The sequence below is a fragment of the Antrostomus carolinensis genome, unplaced genomic scaffold, assembly GCF_000700745.2.
Source record: "Antrostomus carolinensis isolate BGI_N321 unplaced genomic scaffold, ASM70074v2 scaffold10138, whole genome shotgun sequence".
NCBI lineage: Eukaryota > Metazoa > Chordata > Aves > Caprimulgiformes > Caprimulgidae > Antrostomus > Antrostomus carolinensis.
In genome coordinates, this window is record NW_010333674.1 from 26,602 (window position 1) to 39,676 (window position 13,075).

Genomic DNA, 13,075 nt, shown 5'->3' on the forward strand with positions numbered 1-13,075 from the left:
TGTGTTTTACGTCAGCATCTCGCTGTGAAGGAGATGGCGATGAGGAGGAGTGGCTTATTCACTACATGCTGGGAAAGATTGCAGAGAAGCAGAAGCAGCCTCCTGTTGTCTATCTGCTTCATTACAAACAGGCAGGTCATTACTTGCATGAGGAGGCTGCCCGATATCCAAAGAAGATTCACTACCATAATCCACCAGAACTTGCCATGGAAGCGTTGGAGGTAAAAGGAAGTTAAATATGTAGGCTTGAGAGCCTCTTTCTCTACAGATAATGGAATACCAGTTATTATTCGTTCATATTATTAGGCATCTGTACATGGTGCTCTGCCTCTAGGAACATTTACAAGACTAACCTGGAGAATAAAATGGAGCCTGTTAATGAGGTTTTGTTTTAAAGACAGTTTATGTATACAGTCTCAGTACTGGACAGACAGGCAGAAATTCAGCTTCTGGATTGTGCTGCTCACAGTTCATTAGTCAGTTCTGATCAGAATCAAACGTGGATGGGTTTCACAAGCATCTCATAGCTATGAAAGCATAAGTTCATGAATGAGTTGGAATAGTAGTCATAACACTTTTGCTTTCACTGTGTTGTCTGGTAAAAATAGTGGATCTAGAGCTCATACCCAAGTGGTGACTTGCTTCCAAGGAGACCAGATCTGCTTTCACTGTTGTATTCCATAGGTTACAGTTAAAAAACTTTTAACAATGTTTGGATCTTGTAATTTACAAGCAACTTTCAAAGGCAGGAAAAGTCATATTCAGGTAAGTTTAAGTAACAAATTACTGTCTTTACTAACTCCTGCAATTTCTACAGATAAGAGACTATTTGTAACAGGTTGCAGAGCTATGAATTCTCTACTGACCAAATGGACTTTGGTGTTTTCTAGGTATACTTTCGACTCCATGCTTCTATTTTGAAGCTTGTGGGGAAACCAGACTCTGGAGTAGATGCAGAGATACTAGTTAGTTTCATGAAAGAGGCTTCTGAGGGACCATTTGCCAGGGGTGAGGAGAAGAACACCCCAAAAGTTGCAGAAAAGTGAGTACTAATTTCCAGAAGTATCCTCTGAAAGCATAGTTATAAACTTACTCTATAATAAACTATTAAAATGAAGCTGAATGAAATGTAAACAAAAAAAAGTTATGAGAATTAATTCTAATGTTTGCAGTTTTCAGGTATCACGAGCAGTAAGATTATACGCTTCTCAAAAAGTTCACAGTGTAGATGAGAAGGGAACAAAATAGAACAATTTTGACCCTCTGATTTGTTTTGAAGCCACTGTTTTTATTTATTAATAAAATATTCTTTTAAACTAGCTATTAACAAATGCAAAAGCAAATGGCTTTTATTTTAAAGGATAAAAGACTTTAGTCCTCATAATTTGTCTCATTTACAACTACAGCATTAAAGAATGTTTTGCTGTATAAACTGTACAAAAGGTCCATAATTTAGAGTTTGTTAGTAAGATTTGAATACTGTGTTGGAACTGTCATAAGAACACGTAGTCTCCTTTTGTTCTTTGTATATGTCCTTAGTATGTTAACTCTTTACCTTTTTTCTTGCCCCTCCCAGGGAAAAAGCTTGCATGATTGATGAAGACTCTCACTCTTCAGCCGGAACAGTGCCGGGCCCTGGGACTTCCCTCCCCTCATCCTCTGGTCCAGGTCTGACATCCCCACCTTACACAGCCACTCCAGTTGACCACGATTACGTCAAATGTAAAAAACCCCGTCAGCAGGCAACGCCGGACGGTACAGTCCCTGTTCTCAATACTGGCAGCACAGGGAGGTGCTCTAATCATGGGGGGTTTGACCAGGAATGATCAAACTGCTCATTTCAAGGAGGGTGATGGGTCTGTGGTAACACGGGCAATATTGAAGCTCATTACCTTTATAAATTCAGTGCTTTAAATAGAATCAATGTAGAGTCAGAGCTTTAAATACAAAATTCAGAGTTGTCACCTGCCACCATTGGTACCTGTCACCTATTCCAAGCGGGACTGTCGACAGGAGGAGTATGTTGCTGACTGAATTTTCAGTCGTTTATTTATTTATTTTCTCCAGAGCTAAATGTCCATCTGAGCTTACTGGGAATGATGTGGGTCCAGTCTTTAGAAGACTGGGCACTGCTTCAGTGCCTGTGTGAAATAACCAGGTGAAAATTTGAACTGTGGCTGAAACAAGACAAATTGTTAAAAAGGCAAAACAAAACAGCGTTATCCTTTTCTGAAGGAGGCAGGTGGCAACTGTTTTGACTATATTGTGTATCAGCACGAAGTGATTTGCATGACAGTTCAGTAGACTTCATCTTTTAATTTTTCTTTATCATTTACAATGACTGGTTAGCAGCTCATCTCTATAGAATATAAAGTGATACAATAAATAATTGGCTTATAAATGCAGAAGGTAGGGTGATACCACAATGTTATTGAAGATTTTGCAATATACTTATATAGTAGAAATTAAGTTACTATTTAAATAACCTGACATTATTATTTGGCTAGGAATTTTATTCTGATTCTACTCTTCTGGCCACTTGTTTATCCATCTGGATTTATAAGTATCAGCACTAAAGGAGGAGTAAAATATCTTCAATGTATAGCTTAGTGTTGGCAGAATGTGGCAGACATGCTCTGCTTGATATGATTTTCTTTCTGGAGGGTGGGCTGCTTCCTATTGTCATTTCCTGAAGAATGGTAATTTGTAAATAACTTTCTTGACCGAAATGTTCATATGGCTGAAAACTCTGCAAGGTGAATTTATTCCTTTTCCCCAACAAATAATCCTTGGTGAAACTGACAGAGGATCCTTCCTTTCTTTCACTTAACTGAATAGAGAAATGTTCATTTTATCCACGCTTACATTTCAGTAAGGAGTAATTCATGGGTCTGTTTTGCTCTCATATGTAGTGTGTTAGTGTGCATGGGTTATATAGTGATCAGGCTCTTATATTAGCCTTTTGATGTCTTTTGACACAGCAAATACAGAAGGGAGCAAATATTTAAATATTTCCTAAATAATATTCCCTGTGAGAAGCAGTCCTGCCTAAGACTATATCTGTTTAGGTTCTGAAGACTGTTGAAATGTTCCCAGGAGATACATAAGTTAGATAAATATTCCAATATGTGTCGTTAGTACCTTCCCTCAAAGTAAGTTATTATGGACTGTGGCATGCTAATTGCCCGATGGGAGCAGAGTTGGCTGCTTAGCAGAGCCTGAAGGTGCAAGCTAAGGAACGTCTGCCTCTGCCAGGGCTGAAGGAGCAGTTCTTGGGTCTGCTCGCTTTGCCTAGCTAGGACTAAGCTTTGCCGCTGTCAAAGCAATTCAGCGTGTCAGCTGCTGAAAGAAGCTGAGTTAGGGTGATCTTTAGGAAGGCTGTAGAATTGCCAAGTACTGCATCATTCATAATGTTTTGTAAGTTGCAGGCACAACTAAATTCTGAATACAGCACATTGGAAAGCCCCAGGAAGTGGAAATATTTGCCTTGGGGCTGCTACAGATGGAATGAGAGCTAACAGGCTCAGCCATGCTCAGGTCTTCCACTTTTATATTACTACATATACTGTGCTCCTCTGTGTGCATTTGCATTTTACTTGTATTAAAATATATACTTTTGAAGTAAAATGCTCATGACATCTTACATGTAATCACATCACTGAAGAAAACTGGTGCCTGCATGTCCATTGTACCATTCCTAAAAATAGCAAGAAAATAGCCATCATTTGACTACTCTCTAGACTTTTATTTTTTTTTTTACCATTCTGACAGCAAACAAAACAGTCTATGTTGTTGTTCACAGAATGAATAATTTGGCCTAAATTCAGCCTAGATATTTATTCTTTCTGAGGCCTGACAATACTCTTATTTACTCTTACTCTTGTTTCTATATTGTAGATCATATATGACATAAACAAAGTAAGAGCATTATACAGTCTTACCTACAAAGTTCTCTTCATATGTTACTACAAGCAAACACGCTAGTTGGGATCCCTGTCACTGTGAACCTGCAGGACCTTTTTTGACCATTTTTGTGTGCTATGCTTCAAGAAAACATGACCTGAGAAGAAAGATGAAAGGAATTGAGATGGTTTGTCTTGGGAGGAGAAGACTAAGGGGAGACATGAGAGCAGTGTAACCTCAATAGTGTCAAAGGCTGTACAGTTAGAGGCCAAAACTAAGGATTTCCATGTCCATGAGAGATGTTACAGGTGGTATTAGAATGAAATTGCATTTTTCAATCCGGACATTAGAAAATAGTGTTAGAGTAGTATTAGGAAATACTATTTAGAAAAAAAAAAAGAAGAGTGAAACACTGTAATACGTTCCTGGGGTTAGTGTAACACTGCAACTTTTGCACTGGAAGTCTTTAAAAAGTGGCGATACAGCCGTCGGCCAGGAATGGTGGAGATGTAATTTATCCTGATGGAAAAAGGAATGGACTAGATGAACTTCTGTGGTTCCTTCTGAGCCCTTTTTTTTCTATTAATTTTCTGTTGTTTGTGGGGTTTTTGGTTTGTTTCTTTTTTGATGTTTTGTTGTTTTGGTTTTTTTAACAAGATGTTCAGCAATGTGCTTTCTAGTGCAGCAAATTATCTTATTATAAACAGGAGAGAATTACTACACAGCCAGACATCTTTTATTGAAAATGTTGGGGCTGATCTTCAAGCGTTCATCTGGAGATAGGTGAAGTTGTAAGGGCAGACTTATTTCAGATACACTATATTTAAATGTGTCATGGTTCTGTAGCTCTCCAGCACATTTTGCTGGTGGAAAAAGAAGACTAGGATATGCAGAAATCACTGCTGAAAGTTGAGAGCATTGAAAAGCTTTATATCCAGTGGATGCTAGTGATATGACTTTTAAGTCATATATTTACTGGAAATGGGAGAAAAGAACCAGTAAATACAGCTTGTAACTTCTTTTTCCTCATGGCTGCTGCTAGCATATCTCTCCTTCAAGGAGACAGAAGTATTGCTGAGTGGCAGCTGTTATTTGCTGGCTGACTAGCTGCTGTCATGTGTGTAAAATAGAGAACTTCCTTTCTCTTTTCTCATCCTTCCATTCAGCAACATTTTTTTCTTCCTTCTGTTAATCCTGTCTTTCCTGTCATCACCCCTGCCTGTTGCTGTTTTATAACCCTCCAAAATGAAAAGTTGCATTTGATAGTAGAAGCCTGAGGTTTAAACTCTTATTTTCCAAGGGCAAAGTAGGAAACAAGAAAAAATGGGAATTCAGCAGGGACCAAGACTATCACTGCCTGGGATGTCACTGTATTTACACAACTAAACGGCCAGTGTTATATACCAAAACAGAATGCTCGTTGCCCTCCTTTACACAGGCTGATGTATGTAGTCAGTAAAGACCAGTAGCACTACAGACTTGAACCAGTTTAAATTTACCTAAATTTTGTCCTAGGCATTAAAGTTAGTTCAAAAAAAGCAGTAAAAGTATTAAAATTAAAAGAAAATAAATCTGAATAAGAAATCTGTTTCCCAAAAAGTGGACTAGGAGTTCGTTGCGAGGTCTTTTTTTCTGTAATATGCTTTTGTTGTGTTGATACTCAGTTCCACAGTATTGTGGGGGTGTGCAGATGATGTATTCAGTATCCATTGCTATTGCAGTGTTAAAATGTCGTATTGTTTAAGTCCTCATCCATGTCATGTAGTGTGTTGTGTGTAGTTAGACGTGATCGTCTTTTTTTGTGTTTGTCTTTGCCTGACTGCTTTTGCAACCAATATTGCCCGTGCTGCCTCTAACCTTTATACAAATCTCTGTTCCCCAGGCATTCTCTTCCTGCTTTTACCTGTCACGGCTTGCTTTTAATAATTGGCAATACCTGCATGATAACCTCACTGAGAAAGGCTACTCGCTTCACGCTGTGGGAGAAGTCTCACTTCATAGTTTGTTGGTCTGTAATTCTGCAAAAGTTATGAAGATGCACAGTTTTTTGTAAATGGAGGTTCTCCACATCCTGATGAGACAAAGGTGATCTCTGAGAAACTTTTTTGCACCAGATTGTCACTCATGCCAAACTAAATAAGCTTCTAAGATGGAGTGGATATTTCTGTGCACAAAAATAATGTCCACATTGCGTTTTGAAACATTTAAACCCTACCCTTCAAAATTCTCTCTCTCCAGCAGTTTAAAATGATGTTTTTTGGTCTGCAGTACATATCCTTTCTGGCACATGGTACTGGATGTTTATGGGGACTGCACACTGGACTACATGAATAACCAACCAAATCCAGTTTATTGCAGTGTGCTCCATTTTTACCTTTCCCTAATTTAGCCTCTCTCTGATTAGTAAAAGTATCACACTGACATTTAGTGTGAGATTATGTAAAAAGGATTTGACTAAATAAAAGGAACATTGATGAGGTACTATGTTACTTTGCACTTGAAGACAGAAGAAAAGCCATATAGGACTGCAGGTTACTGAAACCCTCTGTGTTCACTGCAGCTGGGCAAAACACAGACTCTCATCTTTGACTCATAGGAGAACTCCCTTTATTAAGAGGACTTGCTGTCCTCAAGAAATTAACCTGCTCCCATGCAAATTTCTGCATTTTTTTTTTTTTTTAAATAATGTGCAAGTGCATTTGATACAGAGCTGAACGTTGTCTTCTGTTATGGGTGGAATCTGTTTCAAGAATGAGAATTGTGTGATATATCATGTTTCTGGCTACAGATCAATAAAGAAAAATGCTTATCCATACAAGTAAAGAGGAGAGGAGAGATGTGGTGCCAGGTAGGCAGGACAAAGAGAGTCTGTACATCCACAGTCTGTGAACCACCCACCTTTATTGCATGAGACAAGATTTTTTTTTTTTAATTATATAGTTAGTTATTCATCAGCTCTAAACTGTGCAGCAGGATTTTTTGTTACTGTAAATTGAGTTAGCATATTCCTATAGCTTTTTAGAAAAGCTTTCTGTGCCACTCATTTCTGATTTTTGACTTGTAGCTGATTCTTTATCACATTTCAGATACCTTCTTCTCATAACTTGGCATACATTTTCCTTCAGATATTTATGACAGAAAAAGGTACTATTCAGAAAAAGTGAGTTTTACTCTGTTGGCTTTCAGAGCATGTTACCTGCCCCAACATGCAGATGTTTCAGAGGTCTTCTCCCTCCTCCTCCTACTTTCCAGAAAGTTTCAAAGGATGGAGGGCAGACAACACAATTTCTGTGCTACACAGTAATTAATTGACAAAGGCAGAATATCTCATTCATATTCGCACCGTGAAGCTGTACTTCAGCTCCCCTGAGAATAAATTATGTAAGCTTGTACCATGAGAGATGTTACCCGGTCAGCATACTTAGCAGTAGGAGCTCCGTCATGAGGATTGTGTCTGCTAGCTCAGGTCACTTATGCTTTAACACATCACTGTCTCTTCTCTTCCCTCCTGCAGCCCTGGGCATGTACACAGTTTAGGTAACATGGCTTATGGCACATGGTCTGCAGGGCTCTGGGGCACATGGGAGAATGCTGGCACAGAGTGATGGCTAGTGAAGTATTGAGCCTTTTTTTTTCCTGTTGCATTTTAAAATTAAATAGTCATTTAGATTCCCCAAAGTTTAACACAACTTTTTACTGTTGGTTGGCATGCAGGTGTTGTACCTGAATACTAACAGAGCAGTGACAATGACGTGCTAGTGGCTTTTTCTGGTATGGAGGGATAGTGGGGAATGGGGCTTTTTGAAGTCAACCCAGTAAATCTCTTCTGTTCAGGACACGATTAATCTTAAAATGCTCTGAAGCGTATGATTAAGTCAAATGGACTACAGATTTTTTTTAATATCCAGGACAGATGTGTTTAAGTAATGATAGTTACTTAATTATCCAAGTGAACAACAGCATCTCACTGTGATACAATAAAGGTCTTGGCAGTGGAGATGAACATAAAAGTTCTTTTTTTCCCAATTACATAATTCCAATAATAATCAATATTTTTTTACTAATAGCTTGGAAAGTTAGGAAGATTATTCTTTTTGTCCTTTTTACATTTTCTGTCCAGAGCTGCTCTTTTTCACCTGTTGAGAATAGGTGATATAATCTGACACAGAAATACCTGAAATGTCACAGGTTGAGTGCGTTATGAGGAATGAGTTTAAAAAAAGAAAAAAGAAAAAAAATAAATTGCTCTCAAATGCCATTTCCTTCATCTTTAGAAATAAACATGAAATATTTAACTTTACATCAAATAGAGATTTCAGCTCGTCAGGTTGTTTGAAATCTTCCTAAAACTTAGGAGTGATGCAATGAAACAAAATATAATAATACCAAAGAGAGAATCTGGTTTCAGGACATATTTTTAATAGGAATTTTGCTGCAGTTGCTTATGCACAATTTAGTAGACCTTTTTCCCTATTCTCTTCATTTCCACTACAGATAATAATTTTGGGACATTAATACCCAGTTGTATTTTTGTCTTAGCTTTTGAAATAATAGGAAACTTTACAGGAAGGGACCTCAAAAGAATATTTACTCCTTGATTTATCGTTTGCTTATAACTGAGGAATCACTTAGTTTTTTGGAAAAGCTTGCATTATTGCTATTGTCCGATGGGAGAACTAAGAAAATACCTTAGGTAAACAAAATATTAAACCCTCTAATTTTTAAAGTCTTGAATTACACCGAGTTGCATTAAATTGTCTTTAATTATAGCAGAAATTATTAAAAAGCACTGATGTTCTCCTTGGATTTGCATCTTTCAAAAGGACAGGTATCAATGGCAGTTAGGGATTTGGAATTAATTCTCACGTCTCGCAGACTGCAGTGGACTTTGGCATGTAGGTTGAGTAACACTAGAGACTATCTCAACTACAGTCAACTCTAATCAGATGAAGGGAAAGCTTTATAACACAATGAATGTAAAAATATATGCTGTGTGTCTGTCTAGTATATATATAAGATATATTTGTGAGTTAGGCTGGAAGACCATAATACTTTCATGTGTGAAAAATATGTCAATTTTTTTCTTTAAAAAGCAGAGTTAGGATGTGACTTGGTGCAGTTACCATGAGTTCTGCGTTACATACTGCAGCATTTATGTATTGACAGACCTTTTTTTCTTCCATTAAGGTACATCTTGGGTAACCTAACAAATGATAGCTATTTGTCTACCTGTCCTTGAAAACCTCCAGCGATTCTATAGGTTCTCTATGCAGTTTTTAACTGTATGTAACAGTTAAGCGAGAGATGAAGGAAAAAAAAAAAGCCATTTTCCTGCTGCAATTAAAACCTATTGCCTCTTGCTCTGTACTTAGTGAATATTAAGAGCAATTATTGTATTTTTATTTTGGTTAATTGTATGCATTTGGAAATTGTCCCCCATCTTTTTGAAGATAAATAAGTCCAATTCTCACAGTGTTTTTCTTACATGCCATCTCATTAATATCTCATCATTTTTTCTCGTCTCCTCTGAATTCATTCTAGTTATTCAGTGTATTTTTTTTAAATGTGGGTCCCAAATACAGACACTACAATTAAGCTTGATTTTCATTAGTGCTCAGTAGTACAGGAAGACTTCTCTATTTTTTCTGTGAAGTCACTGATTAAACATTCAAGTGTGCTAGTTTGCTGAATTGCTTTTATAATAGAATGGCATTTTGTCCGTTTCTGGTTTGAGAATCACAAATTAGAGGCACATGTGAGTGCTGGGATACACACACACACATTTTCTTCTACTGATCTTGTTATCTTTTAGGTGCTTGTAGGCAGGTTTATTTATTTATGCTCAAATAATTTGTGGAAAATGAAGGCTGTCTGGCTAATAGCTTTGACTTTTTATCCTTTGTAAAGATACGTACTACACTTTGTTTTCCATTCCCTGGAACTTTACCATTTCCTCTGTGACTTCTGAGAAATTAATACTAGTAACTCGTGGCTGCTGCTAATTTCTAAAATACTCCAGTGTTTTTCATCAGGCTCACTTAGTTTGAAAGCATCTACTGCATTCAAGAATATCTAAAATAACACGAAGTTGTCTCAATAGTAGTATTCTGTTTTTCAGTGATTGAGGAGCCCAATGTTAATTAATATTAAGATTATTTTTTATATAGTTAACGTATTGAAAGAAAAAGAGAATGGACGTACATTCCTAGACCTTATACTTATTTTAGTAGAAATTTCAAATCAAAATAGCTAGCTAATTGTAAGGAGGTATTTACATCTGTTCCCCATAGGGAAAAGCTTCTCTGTCATGCATACATTTGAAATTTAACATGCTAAATCATTGGCTGTCTTTGCATGCTAAGAAGTTAGAGTCATTTCCTGGTGATCCGATATCACTCTCACATATCGGTCTAGCAGCTCTTGATTTACATTCTAATGCTTCATCTGTCATAACCCACACATCAGAACTGACCTCCAGGCTTATGGCAACATTTGGAAATTTGCAATTTTTTTTCTTCTCTAGATGAGTAATTCAGCCTCTGACACAGATGCAGAAACTTCCTTTAAAAAAAATATTAAGGGAGCTACTGTAAATGTTTTTTCTGATGCCAACTGGGAGTTCAATAGCATCCATTTGTACCACAGAAGGTTATTAAAGCTTTATAAATGAGTCATTTAAAGCTTGACTGACCTCTCTTCAGAATCCTTCTTTTCCCATTCTTTATAATTATATTCTTTCTGTATAAAACTTGTCATCATTAACCAACTATATAACTTCCAATTAGGAAGCAAATACTGGTCCCCCATTCTTTTTCAAGATACAGTTTTATTAAGATCTGTTCAGTGAAAGGGAAGGTTTTCTTTGTGTGGTAGTGAAAAGCCTACGGAGTGCATCAAATTTGGTTTAAATTTGTTAGAATCCTAATAAGCAGAACCTGATCTTCAAGCTGAAGGTCTGCAGAGAGATTTATCTTGATAAAATAAATTCATAGGAGGCCCTTAGCTCTCTCCTGAACAACTGCAATTCAGATGGAACAGAAGAAATTTAATTAAATTATCAGCTCATCTCAAAGCAAGGGGTTTTGCTTTTTTAATTTTCTTTCTTGATCTTATCAAGAAAATTAATGAATAAGAAAGCAGTGGGACTACCTAGACAACGGATGTAATATGCCTCTTGGTTAAGCTATTCCTGTATCTTAAGCAGAAACTGGAAATTCATCTTTTGGGCTACAGATGTAGAGAGAATTGCCTGTATCAGAATTTTGTGTTGGACACTGAATTATGTTGGCATAATATTACAGAAAAATTCCAATTCCCCGTCTGAGTGGGACTATGCATGCATCTTTCTGTTGGACATACTAAGCTGAATTTTTTAGTCATGCAGAATTGCCTCAACCCTTGATGTAGAAGAACTTGGTTATATCAGACAGGTTTCAGACATGGGTGGAAGGTTTTCACTTGCCTGTTTGTTCTGAGGTGTGAATTCTCTCCCCCATGATAAAGTCACAATCTGGTACAACTTTTCCTGTGCTGTAACAGCTATCAGCAGATTAACAACTTAGTTGTGACTGTAATGAAGTCAGCAGCCAACGTACACTACTCCACTCTGTCAAGGCAAAGTCACTTCTATTCTTCTGTCTACTGCCTTGAAGTCCAAGAGTTTTCCTGTCTATCTTAGACCTACTTCTTTGATGAATTGTTTATTTGCCATATCAAATCACCTTTCAGAACATTTGGTGAACATCATCTAACACCTGCAGGATAGATGGCATCAGTGATCACTCCTGTAAGTCTTTGCTCTCTGATGGTACTGATTTTTCTGTCCTTCACAAGTAATTTTTACCAGTATTGTTGTTCATGGTTTTCTTTTGTCAACTGAGCTTTGCTTGTGTCAGATTCAAAATTATACTGGGTGATTTTCAAGGTAAATGGCACAGGAAACCTGGGAAATTTTATAGGACCATACTAGCTGAAATATTGCATCCTCAGCCTAACTGCTTTTGAAAGTTGAGCATCATTGCTTTTGAATCAGATTCCAGGATTATATTTTAGGAAGAAATGTGGTGGGGCAGGAGCTCTCTATTATATTAGTGTTAAATAATACCTAGTGAAAGAAGACTGTGGTTTTAATTTCTTAGCACAAAGAGGTGAGATGAAAATGATAAGTTGAAGTTGACAACTTAAAAGAAAAATAAATACCTTTTAGACAACAGAATTGGTGGTTGTTAAGGTTCTTGTATTGCACTTGTAAGAGGTTTGCAGAGTAGCTGCAGTTTTACGTTGCTGTTACCAAGAAGCAAGTAACAGCTTGAGAAGTATGAAATGGTGCATTCCTTCTTTCTCTCTTTTGCAGAGAGGAGTCAGGATAGCACTGCAGCGGTGCTGTCTGACTCCAGTTCCACACAGGATATGTTTAATGAGCCTGTGAGTTCTCAAGACAGCCTGAGGAAGACTTACACAGAGAAGAGGGTTTCTACTACCTGTGCTGATACACTGATTTCCAGCAAAGAGACCCTGGGACCTACAGAGGAAAAGGGTATGACTGATTTAATAGATAAAGTCAGCTGGTATATTCTCATTAGAATGTTTCTTCTGGCATGCAGAAGCATTGAAATATGCTGGACTGTGACTGTGAATTTTAACTAGGTGCTACTGCTGCATGTGTATGTGTAGTTTAAAATTGAAACTGTGCTTTGCTTATGTGCCCATCATCCCAATTTGTACTACCTGTTAAACCTTACAAAGAAAAGAATAATGATGAGCTGTCTGTGTTGAATCTTTGACTGGTTTGCCTTCTTTTAGGTTATTATTTACTCTTTCTTCAGTGTTTTGAACCTTTAAATAATTTAAGGAGTAGATGTATGAAGATAATCTCAAAGAAAACATTTTTTCTTTTCCCCTGGTATAGATGCCTTTTTGTTGTGGCCCAGTAGCAGCTTGATATTCAGTACACAGAAGAGCTCAAGCAGTGGAATTTGATGTTTTATTCCAATGGATACTTTGTTTCAGTGGAGAAGTGGAATTGCTCTCTACCAAATTTTTCCACATATAATAGTACTAAGTGTTCTGTATTCCACTGGAAAAATTGTTTCAGAATCCATTAGCTGGAGTTTCCATTTGTCTGATGTTTGTACAGTTGGATGTGGCAGCAGATAGAGAGGCTGGGTTTTGG

The 13,075-nt window shown here is 37.2% G+C and overlaps 1 protein-coding gene across 1 annotated transcript in view; it reads left to right on the forward strand.

Moving 5' to 3' along the window:
• Positions 1 to 13,075, forward strand: part of CABIN1 (calcineurin binding protein 1) — a gene marked incomplete at both ends in the record, with an annotated part of 38,959 nt that overhangs the window by 24,047 nt on the left and 1,837 nt on the right. Inside the window, 4 exons of the mRNA XM_010173939.1 lie at positions 6 to 221; positions 891 to 1,042; positions 1,577 to 1,755; positions 12,257 to 12,439. Of these exons, the coding sequence (XP_010172241.1) occupies positions 6 to 221; positions 891 to 1,042; positions 1,577 to 1,755; positions 12,257 to 12,439 (730 nt within the window). The remainder of the gene's footprint in view (positions 1 to 5; positions 222 to 890; positions 1,043 to 1,576; positions 1,756 to 12,256; positions 12,440 to 13,075) is intronic.